The sequence below is a fragment of the Mauremys reevesii genome, linkage group 1 (genome assembly GCF_016161935.1).
Source record: "Mauremys reevesii isolate NIE-2019 linkage group 1, ASM1616193v1, whole genome shotgun sequence".
Classification (NCBI taxonomy): domain Eukaryota; kingdom Metazoa; phylum Chordata; order Testudines; family Geoemydidae; genus Mauremys; species Mauremys reevesii.
The window spans coordinates 156517492-156534491 of NC_052623.1; the positions used below are offsets into that span (position 1 = coordinate 156517492).

Below are 17000 nucleotides of genomic sequence, written 5' to 3' on the forward strand. Positions count from 1 at the left end.
GGAAGAAATAACTAATTAGCTTGTTGTTATGGACAACCTAGTACAGTATCCATCGTTCACTGAAGTATTAACTTTGCTATTATAAACATGTATTTAAAAGGACACGTGATACTTCAAAAAGATGGCTGTTTTAATTTACGGGTGTACAACAAGACTTCTCAAAACTTTCTTTTATTAAATTGAAGATGTTCAGTTAAAGATATGAATATTAATACATGTATTTTACAGGTGCATTACTATAAGGACTGTTCTTAGAGCTCACAGCCCAGGAGAAAGAGTGGACTAAGATGGCTTTAAACCACATTTGTGTTCCCTGATGCTAGGCTGCTTTAGGGTCTGGAGAGGCCCCTGGCATAATTTAGATAGGAGTGAAGACCTGGGTAAGTTACAGCAGTGTCCTGGGGCTGCCCTATAGGCTGCAGTGCCAGCCAAAATCTCCACATTGATGCATGTTGCACCACCACTGAGACATACCTCTCCCAACCCAGCATGCCCTCTATACCAGTGGTTCTCAGCCAGGGGTACATGTATCCCTGCGGTATGCAAAGGTCTTCCCGGGGGTACATCAACTCAGCTAGATATTTGCCTAGTTTTACACCAGGCTACATAAAAAGAACTAGTGAGGTCAGTACAAACTAAAATATCATACAGACAATGGCTTGTTTACACTGCTCTATATACCATCCACTGACATGTAAGTACAATATTTATATTCCAATTGATTTATTTTATAAGTATATGGTAAAAATATGAGAGAAAGCAATTTGTCAGTAACAGTGTGCTGTGACACTTTTATGTTTTATGTCTGATTTTGTAAGCACGTAGTTTTTAAGTGAAGTGATACTCGGGGTACACAAGATAAGTCAGACTCCCGAAAGGGGAACAGTTGTCTGGAAAGGTTGAGAACACTGCTCTATACCAATGTAAATATGACAAGGATAAATTCATTTTTATAGAAAACCAAAAAAATACCATTCTTGAAGTTCAGGAGAAGGAATGAGACCTGCAGTACCATTTTTGGAGTTCTCTAGTTTACCCTGCCACCAGTTGTGATCATCTTTGCTAATGATCTGGATAATGTCTCCAACTCTAAATCTGATGCCAGCTTCTTTGCAGGGGATGAGGTCGTCCTTTGCTGGATCATATTCAAATTGTGCTCTTACATATATCTATAAAACAGGAGTTTGTAAAAGACATTGCCATATTACCACTCACTGGTATTAAGTATAGTAGGTGAAAATTTGATCAGCACATCTAGCTACCACACACTGTATGCTTACAAGCAGAGGAAGAAACAATGATGAAAGCATAAGTGACAGTTGAAAACAATGGAGACAATGTGATGTTACCTGTAATACTTGCAACTTCTACATACTGTAAAGTCTAGGAGTAACATCAAATGTTCGCATTCTGTGTGGACTCTTATCTACAAATCTTTAATATAGATGTTGGAGTTGCTGAAAATTTAAAACTGAAATCTAAATCTGCATATTATTAGCAGTCATCTAAAATTGCAGGCTGAAGGTTAATACCACATTTCATGGCTTGAACTGTACTTTATCTTCAACAAAAGCTACGTACCACATTTTCAAGTTGGATGATATTTTAATGATTTTGATGGTAAGAAGTATTACTATATAGTTATCAGTACTCCTTTAGACTAAACCAAATTCTCACTAGACATAATAAAATACCCAGTATAGTACCTATTAAATATATTTGCTTGGGTGGAATCTAGGTAATCTCTGTATCGTTTAAATTAGTGCAAATCCATTCTCAGTTGTATATACACTCATAGGTGCCAATGATAGGCAATTGCAGTTCTTTCAATACCAGTTTCTTACTTTGTGTGTCATCTTAGAACAATGGTACACCTCTACCTCGATATAACGCTGTCCTCGGGATCCAAAAAATCTTACTGTGTTATAGGTGAAACCGCGTTATATTGAACTTGCTTTGATCCACCGAAGTGTGCAGTCCCCCCTCCCGGAGCACTGCTTTACCGCGTTATATCCGAATTCGTGTTATATCGGATCGCATTATATCGAGGTAGAGGTGTATTAAAATGAATAGTCTGAAAACGATATGCTTTCAGGAGCACAAACAGCAGAAATTAAGTTTTTAACTGTTCTACTTTAAATAATATAATAAGGCTTTTATTTAGTGCCATGAATCAGAGGATCTCAAAAGGTGTTAAATGTCCTGACTAAGGTCACACAAAACATCTGTGACAGGACTGAGAATAGAAAACAGATATCCTAACTTCCAGAGTTACGTTAGTGTTACAAGATCAGATGTGATGGTTTGGGAAATCTGTCAATGTACTTTATGAATTCTGATTGATTTTATGAACGCTATGTATAACTAACCCTCAACATGTATTGAATCAGCTACTTGTTGACAGGGACCATGTCAAATACCATGCACCCTGACAAGAAGGACAATGAATATGCTAAAGAGACTGTCCAAGCAAAGGAAACTGGTGATCTCAGGTTGTCTGCAGTGGGGGGCTGAAGCAATGGAATCCCCAGGAGAAAGGCAGAACAAAGGAAGAGGTATTAGAAGCTGCTGTTAAAAAGACACGTGCTCTCTCAGCTAGGGAGAACCTTTTGACTGCCATGAATAATTGTCATGAGACAAAGAGAAAAAACCTGAAGGCTGAGCAGGGGGAAAGGAGCATCTTAAGACCCTGAAAAGATTGACCAAAACCCGAAAGGGTTCTTGGAGTGGTGAGGAAACTGGAGAGAGTGCTTTTGCATGCAAGGTTTGCTGTGGTTTGAAAGAAGTGGATCCTCATATAGCAGCAGCCGCTGCCACATTCCAGGCCTTCCATCAGTGGTCTCTGTGGAGAAGCTGGGATATCAAGCTTATTATGAAGCTGTAGATCTACAGGATTATGATTATGCCAACTGTACCGTATGGCAGTGAAACATGGGCACTGAGGAAGGCTGAAGAGTGGTGATTGATGTTTTTACTTCTGGTCGTCTTCAACAGCTGGTCCATATTAAATGGTAGGACAGTTTTAGCAATGAGGATATTCGTGGCTGAACCCCACAACCACCTACATGGCTGACAATTATGTGGTCATTAAACATCTGGATCCAGCTGGATCATCTTAAGGACTTAGCTAGAGATCAGTCTGGTTGACACTCAATGAGTAAGGACGCTGTGTCCCTTTGGGATTTGTAATGGTGGTGATGATGATTTGTTATTTGTGTATGGATCTGTAAATCTCTATGCTTTCCTTTGGAATAAAGCATGTGTTTTTAAGAAGTTCCTCTGAAAAGCCTCTGGGTTCCTTGCTGAAACTGTCACATGTTCCTGAAGGGTTAAACTAAACCAGAGTACCCACGAGGGTAGGGCTCTGGAAAAGATAATGGGGAGACCTGGGTACAGAACTGGTCTAGCGACCTAGGGCAGTGGGGTCCCACTTTTGACAATGGGTACTAGACAGGGAGACTGTATCCCCAGAGAGAGCCTGAGAGGCTAAAGACAGTGCTTGGATGCTGCTTTGCCTCAGAGGGCTTAGAAACATGCAGGATTCAGAATTTGGATCCAAACTCAGCAGCCTGGTGAACGCCCAACAGGGGATGCTCTACCAGGTCTGCGACACCATCCTTCTCCTCATTTAAAATGTGATTATAGTCAGAAAAGTGACTGTAAAAACAGCACTGCGGAATTTTATGTTTATTGGCATATGTTTAATGTGCTTGGTTTGCCAGTAGGGTGACCAGATGTCCAGATTTTATAGGGACAGTCCTGATTTTTGGGTTTTTTTCCTTATATAGGCTCCTATTACCCCCCATCCACTGTCCCAATTTTTCACACTTGCTATCTGGTCACCCTATTTGCCAGTAAGATATTTTTCCCTAACTGGCAGCCTTGAAGACTCAACCTGGGATCTTTATGGCTCTTGCAGACTCACTAATAAGAAAAATTCTGCATTTGGAACTTAGTAAACAATTCTGTTGGTGCTATAGAACCCAGAAAAGAATACAGCTCACTCTGCGACAGCTCTATTGGCTTTGCAGTACAAAGTAGTTAATAGGTGTTTTTGGTCAGAAAAGTAAGCAGGTCTGTCTCAGAATACACACAGTAAGGAGGAGCTGTTTGTACAGAGACACTTTTCTGACCACAATTTGCTCTGTTTGCTTTAAATCATATGTATTTTAAATAAATGATTGTAATACAGAGCAATATACTTTACTTACAGTTATAAACATTTATCCACCTTACTTCCTTTCAAATTCAGCTCCAATAAAGCTCTAACAGTTTAGTAATAGCACCTGGATGCTGAGGATTATGGCACTACAGAAATAACCCAATTCTTTTTCTTAACACTGTTCCTACCATATGCTTGGCTGCAATCTTAATATTGTCAGTCACTGGCCTTCATACCTGAAATATATTTTGTCTATTTAAAATGATAGACCCTGATGACAGGTGCCAGAGTAGAAGGCCTGATTTTCAATATTTTAAAATCTTATCCTCACTTTGCCATTGACTCTGTGTTACCATGGGCAAGTCACCTACCCTCTTTCCTCAACAGACATCTGTAAAATGGGGATTTAAAAACACTTTAGTTGCTTTTACTAATTTGTTTTTTGTGATTTGATCATTATTGCAGTCACCTTTGTGTTTCCCTCTCTCTGGTACAAACAGGCTAGAATAGAGATCAATATTTTGTACCACTAGAAGTTCCTCTTTTTCCCCCCCTCTTACTTCCAGTATGATTCTTCCCTATGCACTATTTCTCCATCCAGAGACTGCGGTGGGCCTTTATGGAAAAGTTTGGACTTCCTTAAATATATCTTAGGAGTCCTACAAAAACCTAGAATGGGTCCAACTCCCTTCTGGGCCCACAGTGAAGGAAAGAGCTGGGCTGGGCAACATTCTGGTTCAGGTGAAAAGGAACCCTGGGAAGGAAACTGGAACAACTGCAGCTGGTAGAACAAGGTATGAGAGAAACCATAAAAGAATAGATGATTCTTCCACTATCCTGGCCAAATTGATGGACACTAAGAAAAATACTTTAAGGGAAGGAAAGCAAAAATCAGCTGAATACAGAGTCTTAAAGGGTGTTTCACAGAGTGTCTGTACGACTGGACTCAGGCTGCCTGGGACCTCTAGAGACAAAAGGAAACTGCAGGACTTCAAAAACAGGAAACAAAAGGAGAGTAATCCATTGCTCGAACAGGTCACCCTGCTGACTTGAGCCTGATAAAAAAGACCTTTACAGAATCTGTTCATCCTGGAATTCCTTGAATTTCATGATTGTAATGATATACCCATATAAATTATTCCCAAGTCTTTGCATCGCTAGAGTGAGGGGTTGAATCTCTAGTTCAGATTCAGAGGAAGTTTTCCCTTCTTCAGAGGCAGACTGTGGAAAGGTTGGGCCTGCAAGAAGTCACTGATGAAGATGGATCTGGGGCCTCTTGTGCTAAATGGTGGTACAGCAGCTGAAACAAAGAAAAGTTCCTTGAAACTGCAGAGGAGAATCATTAGGAAGCATTTGCAGAACCCTTAAAGGGGTTTCTTTGAATCTTCTTGGGAGGGAAAAGTCCTGCTTTGGCCTGTGAAACTATGCAAGACTGTTTTAGTTCAGGCCAAGATCATAAGGCTAAGAAGGGACTGAGAAATCCCTGGAGCTCCTTATGTTAAAAAAAATAATTAAAGAATGGAGAGCCTCCTGGCTCTTCCGACCCAAGATGCACTTCTGAGGGAGAACCTGCACCAACAGGTGAGTGCCTTTTCCCTCTCTCCTGATGGTGAAGGATGGTTTCCAGGGCCGCCCAGAGGGGGGGGCAAGAGGGGCAATTTGCCCCAGGCCCCGAGCCCCACAGGGGCCCCCACCAGAGTTTTTTTTGGGGCCCTGGGAGGGGGTCCGCTACGGGGCTCGGGGCCGCCGGCGCGGCGCGGCGGGAGCTCTTCTTCTTTCTCGGGCCTTCCGGCCGGGGGCCCCCGCCCGGGCGGGGACCTGGCTCGCTGGCGCCCTGCCAAACTGGGAGCTGCCGCGCTGGACCGCGCCGCGGCGCGCCCGGGCCGAGCGGTAATTGGCGGACCCTTCCCCCTTCCGCGCCGGCGCCGCGCCCCGACCCGCGGAGACCGCCCCCGCCCGGGTCGCGCCCGCGCGGGCGGGGCGGGGGGCGCGGGTCGGCAGGGGGCCGCCGGGGCGGCGGGGCCAGGGCGGACGCGAATGGAATGGAAGGGCCCCCCCCCCAGGCCCCCCGCCCCCTGGCCCAGGCCCCGGCCCTGATGGTTTCACATGTCACCTGGCTCCAATGCAGGCAGTGCCCTCTGCTCTTTCTACCTGCGCAAAAGCAAGGGCTGCTCTTAGTAGGCTAGATTCTGCCATACTTACTCACTCAGAGTACTGCCTTGATCCATAAATAGCCAAGAAAGGTCCTATCCAAAGAGCCCAAAAGCAGAATCTGGCCCAAAGAAGACACCTGTCACTGAGGACAAAGTGCTGCTGGAGCCAAGCAAACATTGCAGTGTGTATTTCAAATAGACGCATGCACATAATACACAAATTCAGGTATATATATATATATAATATAATTACCTGTGTTTGGATATTTACATACCCTCAAATATTTAATTAAACCAAGCTGCTCTGTAAGCACTACAGGAAAAATGAAGATGGACTGTAATTCAGTTTACAGAGATATGAGCTAAACATTATAAAAATCTTTGAAAAGAGATCAGAAACAAAAATAATCTCTTTCCCTTAAACTTCTTGTGAAATTTGCTCAACATTTTCCAGAAGAAACCTGCACTCTGGAATGAAATGTGGTGCATGAAATTTGCAGTGTGTTGGTTTCGGTGAAGCTAAAGTATGGGGTTGTAAATTAGCCTTATAAATGGGATGATAACTTCAGATTTAGTGGCTCTTCATAAAAGTAATCCTTAGCACGTAGTAAACATTAATAACTAGTTATGAACTAATTAAAATACTAAACTTTTAAAGTTTTCTCAGAATAATGTTTTAAGTTATTTTAAGCTTCCTTTATTTGCCTCAGTTTGATCTAAATTCCTGGCACAGAATACAGCTGTACTTTATTCCAAAGTGAAAACCTGTGCAGGTTTCAAATTTGAACAGTGCTGTACATGTCTATTAATGTGTTCTTAATAATTAAAACAACCACACAGTCTGAAATTACAATGAACTTCCCAGTCTCTCTCACACATATAAATGGATGGAAAAAACATTACTGTGAATTAGACATAAACAATGAGTTAAAAACAAAATGGGACGCATTCTTCAAGCTTAAATGTTATAGTCCAGCACATACAGAATACAGAATGGAAAAAGGTAAGAAGGGGTTGGCTACTAGCAGCTAAGTTTAGAAAAGCTCCCATGGAGGATATCTATTCACCTGTCGTCCTTTTGGTTGTGTTGTTGATGGCAAGTCCTGCAGAACAAAGCCAACCCAGGAGAAGAAATTTTCATTTTACTTTTTTAGAGTATACAACATAATTTGTTAGTATAATTTGTTACATTACAGCAAAATGTTACATTGTACATATGTATTAAACATTAACTCATTTCTTAGAAGTTCTTATTTCTTAAGGAATATCAAACCCAGGCTGTTTAGCAGCAAGCTGAAGAAAGCAGGTAAAAGTTTAAGCAGATAGAAAATGTGCTTTTTCTTAAATAAATGATTCAGCATCTTCAACACAAAAGCACCTGCAAGTGAAAGAGGCTTTCTATAAGAATGCCTTTTTCAACTTAATAAATACTTAAATTAGATGTGTTTCTAGAAAATGAGAAATAGTTACAATAATTACTAAATTTTATCTTAGAAAGATATTACATATTAAAATGGTGACCAAGACTAAATTTATGAGTGTGTCTATTATGTTGCAAGTTCAGTATTTTTCACAGAAATGTATTGAAGTTCTCCAGCCACATAATTATCTTTCATTGTTATAATTAAAATACTTTACTTTGCAGCTAATCATTTCTAAACTGTAATTTACTTTTAATAGTTGATGGAATAGTTGCCCTGCTCTGGATTTTTCAGTTGATACACAATTCCATGAAGTGATGGCATTGTTGAAGTTATCAGAGTGCGCAGAACTGTGAGCGTCAGCAGCACTCTTACAGAAATCTTACAGAAGGAACTTGCAGATACAGATGCTTTGTAATGTTTTGCCATATAAATCACGACAATGACAAATAAGAAACAATACAAATTTCAACATCTATTTAGAAATATCTGAAATCAAGAGCACCTTTCTACCTGAATACATGCTGAACTGGAAGTACTTTGTGTTAAAGATGTGATGATACTAGCTTGGTTTGTAGTGCAGTTTAAAGCCACTTCCTTTTGCTTTCCATACCCAGGCAAGGCTCATATTTCACAAAGTATGTGCACGTACCACAACAGCAGAGGGCACACCAATTCCTTAACTCAGATAGCGGAAACGAATACACATTCCAGAGGTCTCTCAAAACTCCAAGGTTGGAAAAGCCCTGAAATACCTGCTGTGCAATTATTCTTCTTTGAAACACTGCTTCAAAAGTTTAGAATGGAAATAATGCTTCCACTTTAAATCCTTGCTTAGTTTTGAGGAAACTAGGACCAGGGGATTGCTAAGAACATTTTAAGGATGAGGGAACTGCCATGTTACACTTATTAATATTTAATTAATTTAATGTTAATGAGAAGAATATGTTGTTGAAAAAAAAAACACCTTAAAAGGAGAAAATGGGGAGTTATAATTGTAGTAGCCTTGATTATATCAGCAGAACACAATTTTTCCACTGAACACATGTAACTAGAACAGTAATGGTAGATGAGCACCAACAAAAGTTGTACACTTTCTCTGTCTGGAACTGGAGGTCTTACCGAAACAGAATTGTTAGTGCTGCTATGACCATTAGCTGGGGACTGTCTGGATGTAGAGGGGGAATCTCTCTGAAATAAGACACAAGGTTCATTAACACACATCACTATTACAGGAACACAGATATATTTAAAAGAAGAGTTACATCCACAGCTTTATAATAATTTCTTCAGCTGTTTCTTTGGAGAAAGTTTCCACACTATAAACTGCACAAGTATCCCAAAATACTGAATAGTTTTTTTACAATTTGATATTTGGATTCATTTGCTTATTTATCCTATAAATTAAATATTACTACTATCTCAGGAGTCAGTTTTCTGAATTTCCCAATATTTGGGACCACTTCTTAAACGTTGCCTCATCTGGCAATCAAAATGATCTGGCGCATCAGTAGCGATCTTTCACAAAACAATTTAAGATTATACGCTGAACAACAGCAGTCTTCAGCATATAACTGATTTTGAACAAACTTTCTAGTCATTTAGGTGTGCTGATGCTGGGAATGATCTTTCCTGCTCCATGAAATGTCCTTATGCACACTGCCTCAACCATTTTGGAGGACCCCAGCTGGAGCCCAGAGCTGGCTGGTCGGGTGAGGTAACTGACTTTTTTTTTTTTTTTTTAAACTTTTGCATTTTTTTCTGTTTTTCTTTTGCATCTTATGTCATAGCTTTGTAAAGTTTCAAGTTATTTTTAATTTTATACTCTAATTGGTATAAAAATAAAAATTTGCCAAAATAAATACATTTCTAATAAATAAATACATTCAGAATAAAATTCTGCAAAACTGCAGCTTTTCACACAGTCCCACATGACGTTCTCATAAGCCAACTAGGGAAATGTGGTCTAGATGAAATTACTATAAGGTGAGTGCATAACTAGTTGAAAGACCGTACTCAAAGACCAGGCAGAAACATACTGGCTTAATTTAGGGGGAGGGATAGCACAGTGGTTTGAGCATTGGCCTGCTAAACCCAGCATTGTGAGTTCAATTCTAAAGAGTAGTTATCAATGGTTTGCTGATAAAATGGGAGGATGCATTCAGAGGAGCCCCACAGGGGTCAGTCGCGGGTCCAATACTATTCAATATTTTTATTAATGACTTGGATAATGGAGTGAGAGTATGCTTATAAAATTTGCAAATGACACCAAACTGGAAGACATTGCAAGTATTTTGGAGGGTGGAATTAGAATTCAAAACAACTTTGACAAATTGGAGAATTGGACTGAAATCAACAAGATGAATTTCAATAAAGACAAATGTGAAGTACTACATTTATGAAGGAAAAATCAAAAGCGCAACTAGAAAAGGAGCAATAACTGGCTAGGTGGCAGTACTACTGAAAAGGATCTGGGAGTGACAGAGGTTCACAAATTAAATATCAGTCAACAATGTGATGCCATTGAGAAAAAAGCTAATATTTTGAGATGCATTAAAAGGTATGTCATACGTAAGATACAGAAGGTAACTGTCCTGCTCTACTCAGCACTGGGCAGGCCTCAGCTGGTGTAATGTGTCCAATTCTGAGTAGACATATTAAGAAAGATGTGGACAAATTGGAGGGAATCTAGAGGAGAGCAACAACAGTGATAAAAGATTTAGAAAACTTGACCATGGGCATGTTTAGTCTTGGGAAAAAAAAAAAAAAGACTGAAGGGGAACTGACAATGTCTTCAAATATATTGAAGGATGTTATAAAGAGGACAGTGATCAATTGTTCTCCATGTCCACTGAAGGTAGGACAAGAAGTAATGGGCTTAATCTGAAGCAAGGGAGATTTAAGTTAGATATTGGGAAAAACTTTCTAACTATAGGGATAGTTAAGCTCTGCAATAGGATTTCAAGGGATGTTGTGGAATCCCCATCACTGGAGGTTTTTAAAGAACAAGTTAGATAAATACCTGCCAGGGATAGTCTAGGTTTACTTGGTTCTGTCTCAGCACAGGGAGCTGGATTAGATGACCTCTCAAGGTCCCTTCCAGCCCTGCATTTCTATTATTCTGTGATTCTATATAACAAAAAAGCCACCACTTGCCTGAGCCTTGCAGGGTGGCTCTACGCTCCAGGGGAGTTCCATGGTGGTTGAGACATTATCTGCAAAGCGCATGTTGGGACATATTATGGAATGGGAAATGGGGATTTGTGATGATTTTGGGTCTTGAATGGGGGAAAAAAGGGATAATTGCCAAACCTCCTGTTTACCCTTGCTATTTGGAGCGCACAGTACTTTATAATATGAGCTCATCATCAAAGAAATCTCAAGTGCTAATTGGATACTTATTCAGTAAACAAAATAATTAATTCACACATTGTATAAAAACCAAGAGTGCTGAATTGTAATGTTCCATGTCTAAAATCATTTTAGGTATCTTCAGTTGTTAGCATCGTAATGTTACGGACAACAAAATGAGAAAAAACAGATTAAATTTTTTTTTGAAATCCTTTGTGTATAGCTTATCAAATGACAGTGCATTTAACAAGTATATTAGAAGCTAGGACCCCACCTACATTGCTCACGAGACAACATTTATCTGATTAGACTTCACCATTAACCATGTATTAACATATACAAGAAAGTTATATAACAGCACTCATAACTATCCCAAAATGAATAGTTCAAATAACAGGCACTATTTATTGTTGTTGCCTGTACTATTTGTTGTGCTGTATAAACTCAACATAGCATTCAGGACTTAGTTTTGACTCATTAGGTATGGTTTAAAATGAAATTCCATGAGTAGCCACCTAGAGGAGCTCCAGATCTGAAATAGCAAAGCCACAAGTTTGCTAGTCTTATCACTTTTAAGATCTTTTTATCTCAATAAAATCCACCATAAAAACCAAACAGCTCTGTATATTTCCACTAGATGGGTTTAGAGAAAATACATAGTCATTTGGCTGCCTTAGTCATTTACAGTACTTAGCAGATTGGCAGAAACACGTCTATTGTTTTTTGCAAAAATCTTCAAGCGCAACAATTATCCAAGTGAGGCCAAATAAGCTACTTTGTCGATGCTTCAAGGAATTTTCTTCATTTTGCTTTATTTGGGCTTATTTTATTTATTTGCCTCTTTAAGTAACATTAGATGGTAGGTAAAAGATGCTTCTCCTTCCAAAAAGTTGCAATTTCCTTCCCCTACATACAGAGCTTCCTTCCACTTACAGCAGATTTTTTCAGGAAGCACTAGATTATGACAATCACATGGAGGAGTCATTCATCCCCTCAGATGTGATCATCTCCTGTTGGCTCTGCCCACCTCTCTGACTGTCTAGAATAGATGGAATATGGCTTAACTTGGGTACCTCTGATTTGGTTTGCTTGTCAAATGACAATTGGGCAAGGGGCAAACTTTTAGGAAGTGCTGGAAGCAGACAGAGCCTATTTGTCTAACCTGGGCAAGAAAAAGTCCAGATGGAGGCAGAAGGTACCACATAACTGCACAGGCTCTTGACTACATCTCCTCCCCAAGGAAGATTTCTTGGCCTACTACAAAGGCCTGTGGACCTGAGGATATTCTGAGATCTGTCTCAGTGTAATGCTCCACTGACCAGCTTTTACTTCTGAGGAGCTTCAGAGGATCATGTCTTATCCTGACTTTCCTAGTAGCATTAGGCAGTCATCATTTCATGGGCTACGTGTGATTCCATGAAATCTATACAGTGCCCCCATAACAGCTTAATGGTTGGAAACTATCAAACCCAAGCAAAATTTTAAAAACAATGCCTTGAGTAAGTTTGGTACCCCTTTGAAAAGTGCCCTGCTCCCCAACATTGGGAACCAAGGATCACAATTAAGAACTAGTGTGATCTGCTTTTAGGCTCCTGATTGACAATTCCACAAATCAGAGAAACCAACTAACAAAAATGCATCTGTAAACTCAGAGGTCATACCCTATGACTGGAGAATTGATAATATAGTTTCTATTTTTAAAAAAGGGAAAAAACGTGATCTGGGAAACTACAGACCTGTTAGTTTGCACTCAATTGTATGCAAGGTCTTGGAACAAATTTTCGAAGATCAATTAGTTAAGGACATAGAAATAAATGGGTACTTGGGATAAAATCCAACATGGTTTTATAAAAGGTAGATTGTGCCAGACCAACCTGATCTCCTTCTTTGAGAAGGAAACCAATTTGTTAACAAAGGAAATACACTAGATCTAATCTACCTGGATTTCAGTAAGGCATTTGATTCAGTTCTACATGAGAAATTACTAGTTAAATTGGAGAAGTTGGGGATTAATATAAGAATTGAAAGGTGGATAAGGAATTGGTTAAGGGGGAGCCTGCAACGGGTCATACTGAAAGCTGAACTGTCAGGCTGGAGGGAGGTTACTAGCGGAGTTCCTCAGCGATCTGTCTTGGGACCAAAGTTATTTAACATTTTTATTACTGACTTTAGCACAAAAAGCTGGAGTGTGCTGATAAAACTTGCAGATGCCACAAAGTTGGGAGGAATTGCCAATACGGAGGAGAACAGGAATATCATACAAGAAGATCTGGATGATCTTGAAAACTGGAGTCATAGAAATGGAATGAAACTTAATAATGCAAAGTGCAAGGTCACACACTTAGGGACTAACAACAAGAATTTTTGCTATAAGCTGAGGGGGAGGGATAGCTCAGTGGTTTGAGCATTGACCTGCTAAACCCAGGGTTGAGTTCAATCCTTGAGGAGGCCACTTAGGGATCTGGGGCAAAAAATTGGTCCTGCTAGTGAAGGCAGGGGGCTGGACTCGATGACCTTTCGAGGTCCCTTCCAGTTCTAGGAGATTGGTATATCTCCAATTATTATTATATCAATTGGAAGTGACAAAAGATGAGAAAGACCTGCATGTACAGGTTGATCACATGATGATTATTAGCTACCATGAAAAAGGCTAATGCAATCCCCGGATGGATGCATCAGGTGAGGTATTTCCAGTAGAGACGGGGAAGGGTTAGTACCATTATATAAGGCAATGGTGAGAATACTGTGTGCATTTCTGGTGCCTCATGTTTAAGAAAGATGAATTCAAACTGGAACAGATGCAGAGAAGGGCTACTAGGATGATCTGAGGAATGGAAAACCTACTTTTTGACAGGAGACTCAAAGAGGTTGGCTTGTTTAGCCTAACCAAAACAAGGCTGAGGGGAGATATGATTGCTTTCTATAAATACATCAGAGGGATAAATAACAGAGAGGTCGAGGAGTTATTTAAGGTATGTGTCAATGTGGACACAACAACAAACGGCTATAAAACTGGCCATCAACAAGTTTAGACTTGAAATTGGATAAAGGTTTCTAACCATCAGAGGAGTGAAGTTCTGGAACAGCCTCCCTAGGGGAGCAGTGGAGGCAAGAAAACTAACTGGCTTCAGCTGATAAGTTTGTAGAGGGGATGGTATGACAAGATTGCCTACAATGGCATGTAGCTGACCTGCAACTGTTAGCAGCAAATATCTCCAATGACTTGTGATAGGATGCTAGATGGGGAGGGCTCTGAGTTTTGGTGAGTAGTGAGGACCTCATAGAAGACATGGTTGTATGGGACAACATTGGTTCAAGTGATCATGAGCTAATTCAGTTCAAACTAGATGGAAGGATAAACAAAAATAGATCTGGGACTAGGGTTTTTGATTTCAAAAGGGCTAACTTTAAAGAATTAAGGAAATTAGTTAGGGAAGTGGATTGGACTGAAGAACTTGTGGATCTAAAGGCGGAGGAGGCCTGGAAATACTTCAAGTCAAAGTTGCAGAAACTATCAGAAGCCTGCATCCCAAGAAAGGGGAAAAAATTCATAGGCAGGAGTTGTAGACCAAGCTGGATGAGCAAGCATCTCAGAGAGGTGATTAAGAAAAAGCAGAAAGCCTACAAGGAGTGGAAGATGGGAGGGATTAGCAAGGAAAGCTACCTTATTGAGGTCAGAACATGTAGCGATAAAGTGAGAAAGGCCAAAAGCCGAATAGAGTTGGACCTTGCAAAGGGAATTAAAACCAATAGTAAAAGGTTCTATAGCCATATAAATAGAGAAGAAAAACAAAGAAGTGGGACCGCTAAACACTGAGGATGGAGTGGAGGTTAAGGATAATCTAGGCATGGTCCAATATCTAAACAAATACTTTGCCTCAGTCTTTAATGAGGAGCTTAGGGATAATGGTAGGATGACAAATGGGAATGAGGATATGGAGGTAGATATTAACACATCCGAGGTAGAAACTAAACTCAAACAGCTTAATGGGACCAAATCGGAGGGCCCAGATAATCTTCATCCAAGAATATTAAAAAAACTGGCACTTGAAATTGCAAGCCCATTAGCAAGAATTTTTAATGAATCAGTAAACTCAGGAGTTGTACTGTACAACTGGAGAATTGCTAACATAGTTCCTATTTTTAAGAAAGGGAAAAAAAGTGATTCGCGTAACTACAGGCCTGTTACTTTTAACATCTGTAGCATGCAAGGTCTTGGAAAATTTTTTGAAGGAGAAAGTAGTTAAGGACATTGAGGTCAATGGTAATTGGGACAAAATACAACATGGTTTTACAAAAGATAGATCGTGCCAAACCAACATGATCTCCTTCTTTGAGAAGGTAGCAGATTTTTTAGACAAAGGAAATGCAGTGGATCTAATTTACCTTGATTTCAGTAAGGCATTTGATACGGTTCCACATGGGGAATTATTAGTTAAATTGGAAAAGATGGGGATCAATATGAAAATTGAAAGGTGGATAAGGAACTGGTAAAAGGGGACACTACAACGGGTCGTACTGAAAGGTGAACTGTCAGGCTGGAAGGAGATAACTAGTGGAGTTCCTCAGGGATCGGTTTTGGGACCAATCTTTTTATTACTGACCTTGGCACAAAAAGTGGGAATGTGCTAATAAAGTTTGCAGATGATACAAAGCTGCTAACACAAAGAAGGACTGGGATATCATACAGGAAGATCTGGATGACCTTGTAAACTGGAGTAATAGTTAAAAGGATGAAATTTAATAGTGAAAAGTGCAAAGTCATGCATTTAAGGATTAATAAGAATTTTGGTTATAAATTGGGGAAACATCAGTTGGAAGTAACAGAGGAGGAGAAGGACCTTGGAGTATTGGTTGATCACAGGATGACTATGAGCCGCCAATGTGATATGGCTGTTAAAAAAGCTAATGAGGTTTTAGGATGCACTAGGAAGTTTAGATTTGAAATTAGACGAAGGTTTCTAAACATTAGAGGAGTGAAGTTCTGGAACAGCCTTCCAAGGGGAGTAGTGGGGACAAAACACATATCTGGCTTCAAGATTAAGCTTGATAAGTTTATGGAGGGGATGGTATGATGGGATAGCCTAATTTTGGCAATTAATTGATCTTTGATTATTAGCAGGTAAATAGGCCCAATGGTCTGTGATGGGATGTTAAATGGGGTGGGATTTGAGTTACTACAGAGAATTCTTTCCTGGGTGCTGGCTGGTGACTCTTGCCCACATGCTCAGGGTTTAACTGATCGCCATATTTGGGGTCGGGAAGGAATTTTCCTCCAGGGAAGATTGGCAGAGGCCCTGGAGGTTTTTCGCCTTCCTCTGCAGCATGGGGCACGGGTCACTTGCTGGAGGATTCTCTGCACCTTGAAGTCTTTAAACCACGATTTGAGGACTTCAATAACTCAGACATAGGTTAGGGGTTTGTTACAGGAGTGGGTGGGTGAGATTCAGTGGCCTGCATTGTGCAGGAGGTCAGACTAGATGACCATAATGGTCCCTTCTGACCTTAAGTCTATGAATCTATGATTCATCTGGCCACCATATTTGGGGTCAGGAAGAAATTTCCCCACAATCAGATTGGCAGAGACCGTTGGGGTTTTTCGCCTTTCTCTGCTGCATGGGGCACAGGTCACTTGCAGATTTAAACTGGTGTAAATGGTAAAACCTCTGTAACTTAAATCATGATTTGCGGACTCAGTAATTAAGGGTCTATTACAGGAGTGGGGGGAGGAGGTTCTGTAGCCTGCAACATGCAGGAGATCAGGCTAGATGATCATGTGGTCCCTTCTGGACTTAAAATCTATTAATCTAAGAAAAAGCTAAAGGGAATGGTGGAAACTATGAATTTAGGGCTATCTTGATTTGCCCAACTACAAGAGGCATTCATCCAATTTTTAATGTCTAGGAAGTTTCT

At 40.2% G+C, this 17000-nt stretch overlaps 1 protein-coding gene across 13 annotated transcripts in view; it reads right to left on the reverse strand.

Annotated features, from left to right (window-relative positions):
* The window catches only part of CASK (calcium/calmodulin dependent serine protein kinase), a 407811-nt gene that overhangs the window by 20116 nt on the left and 370695 nt on the right, over positions 1-17000 (reverse strand). For 7 of the 13 annotated variants that reach the window (XM_039525842.1, XM_039525910.1, XM_039525844.1 and 4 more), the window contains 3 exons: positions 8859-8927; positions 7383-7418; positions 973-1169 (listed from right to left, as the gene is read on the reverse strand). In XM_039525842.1, the coding sequence (XP_039381776.1) occupies positions 973-1169; positions 7383-7418; positions 8859-8927 (302 nt within the window). The remainder of the gene's footprint in view (positions 1-972; positions 1170-7382; positions 7419-8858; positions 8928-17000) is intronic. The other 6 variants (XM_039525847.1, XM_039525858.1, XM_039525878.1 and 3 more) reach the window with 3 other exon arrangements.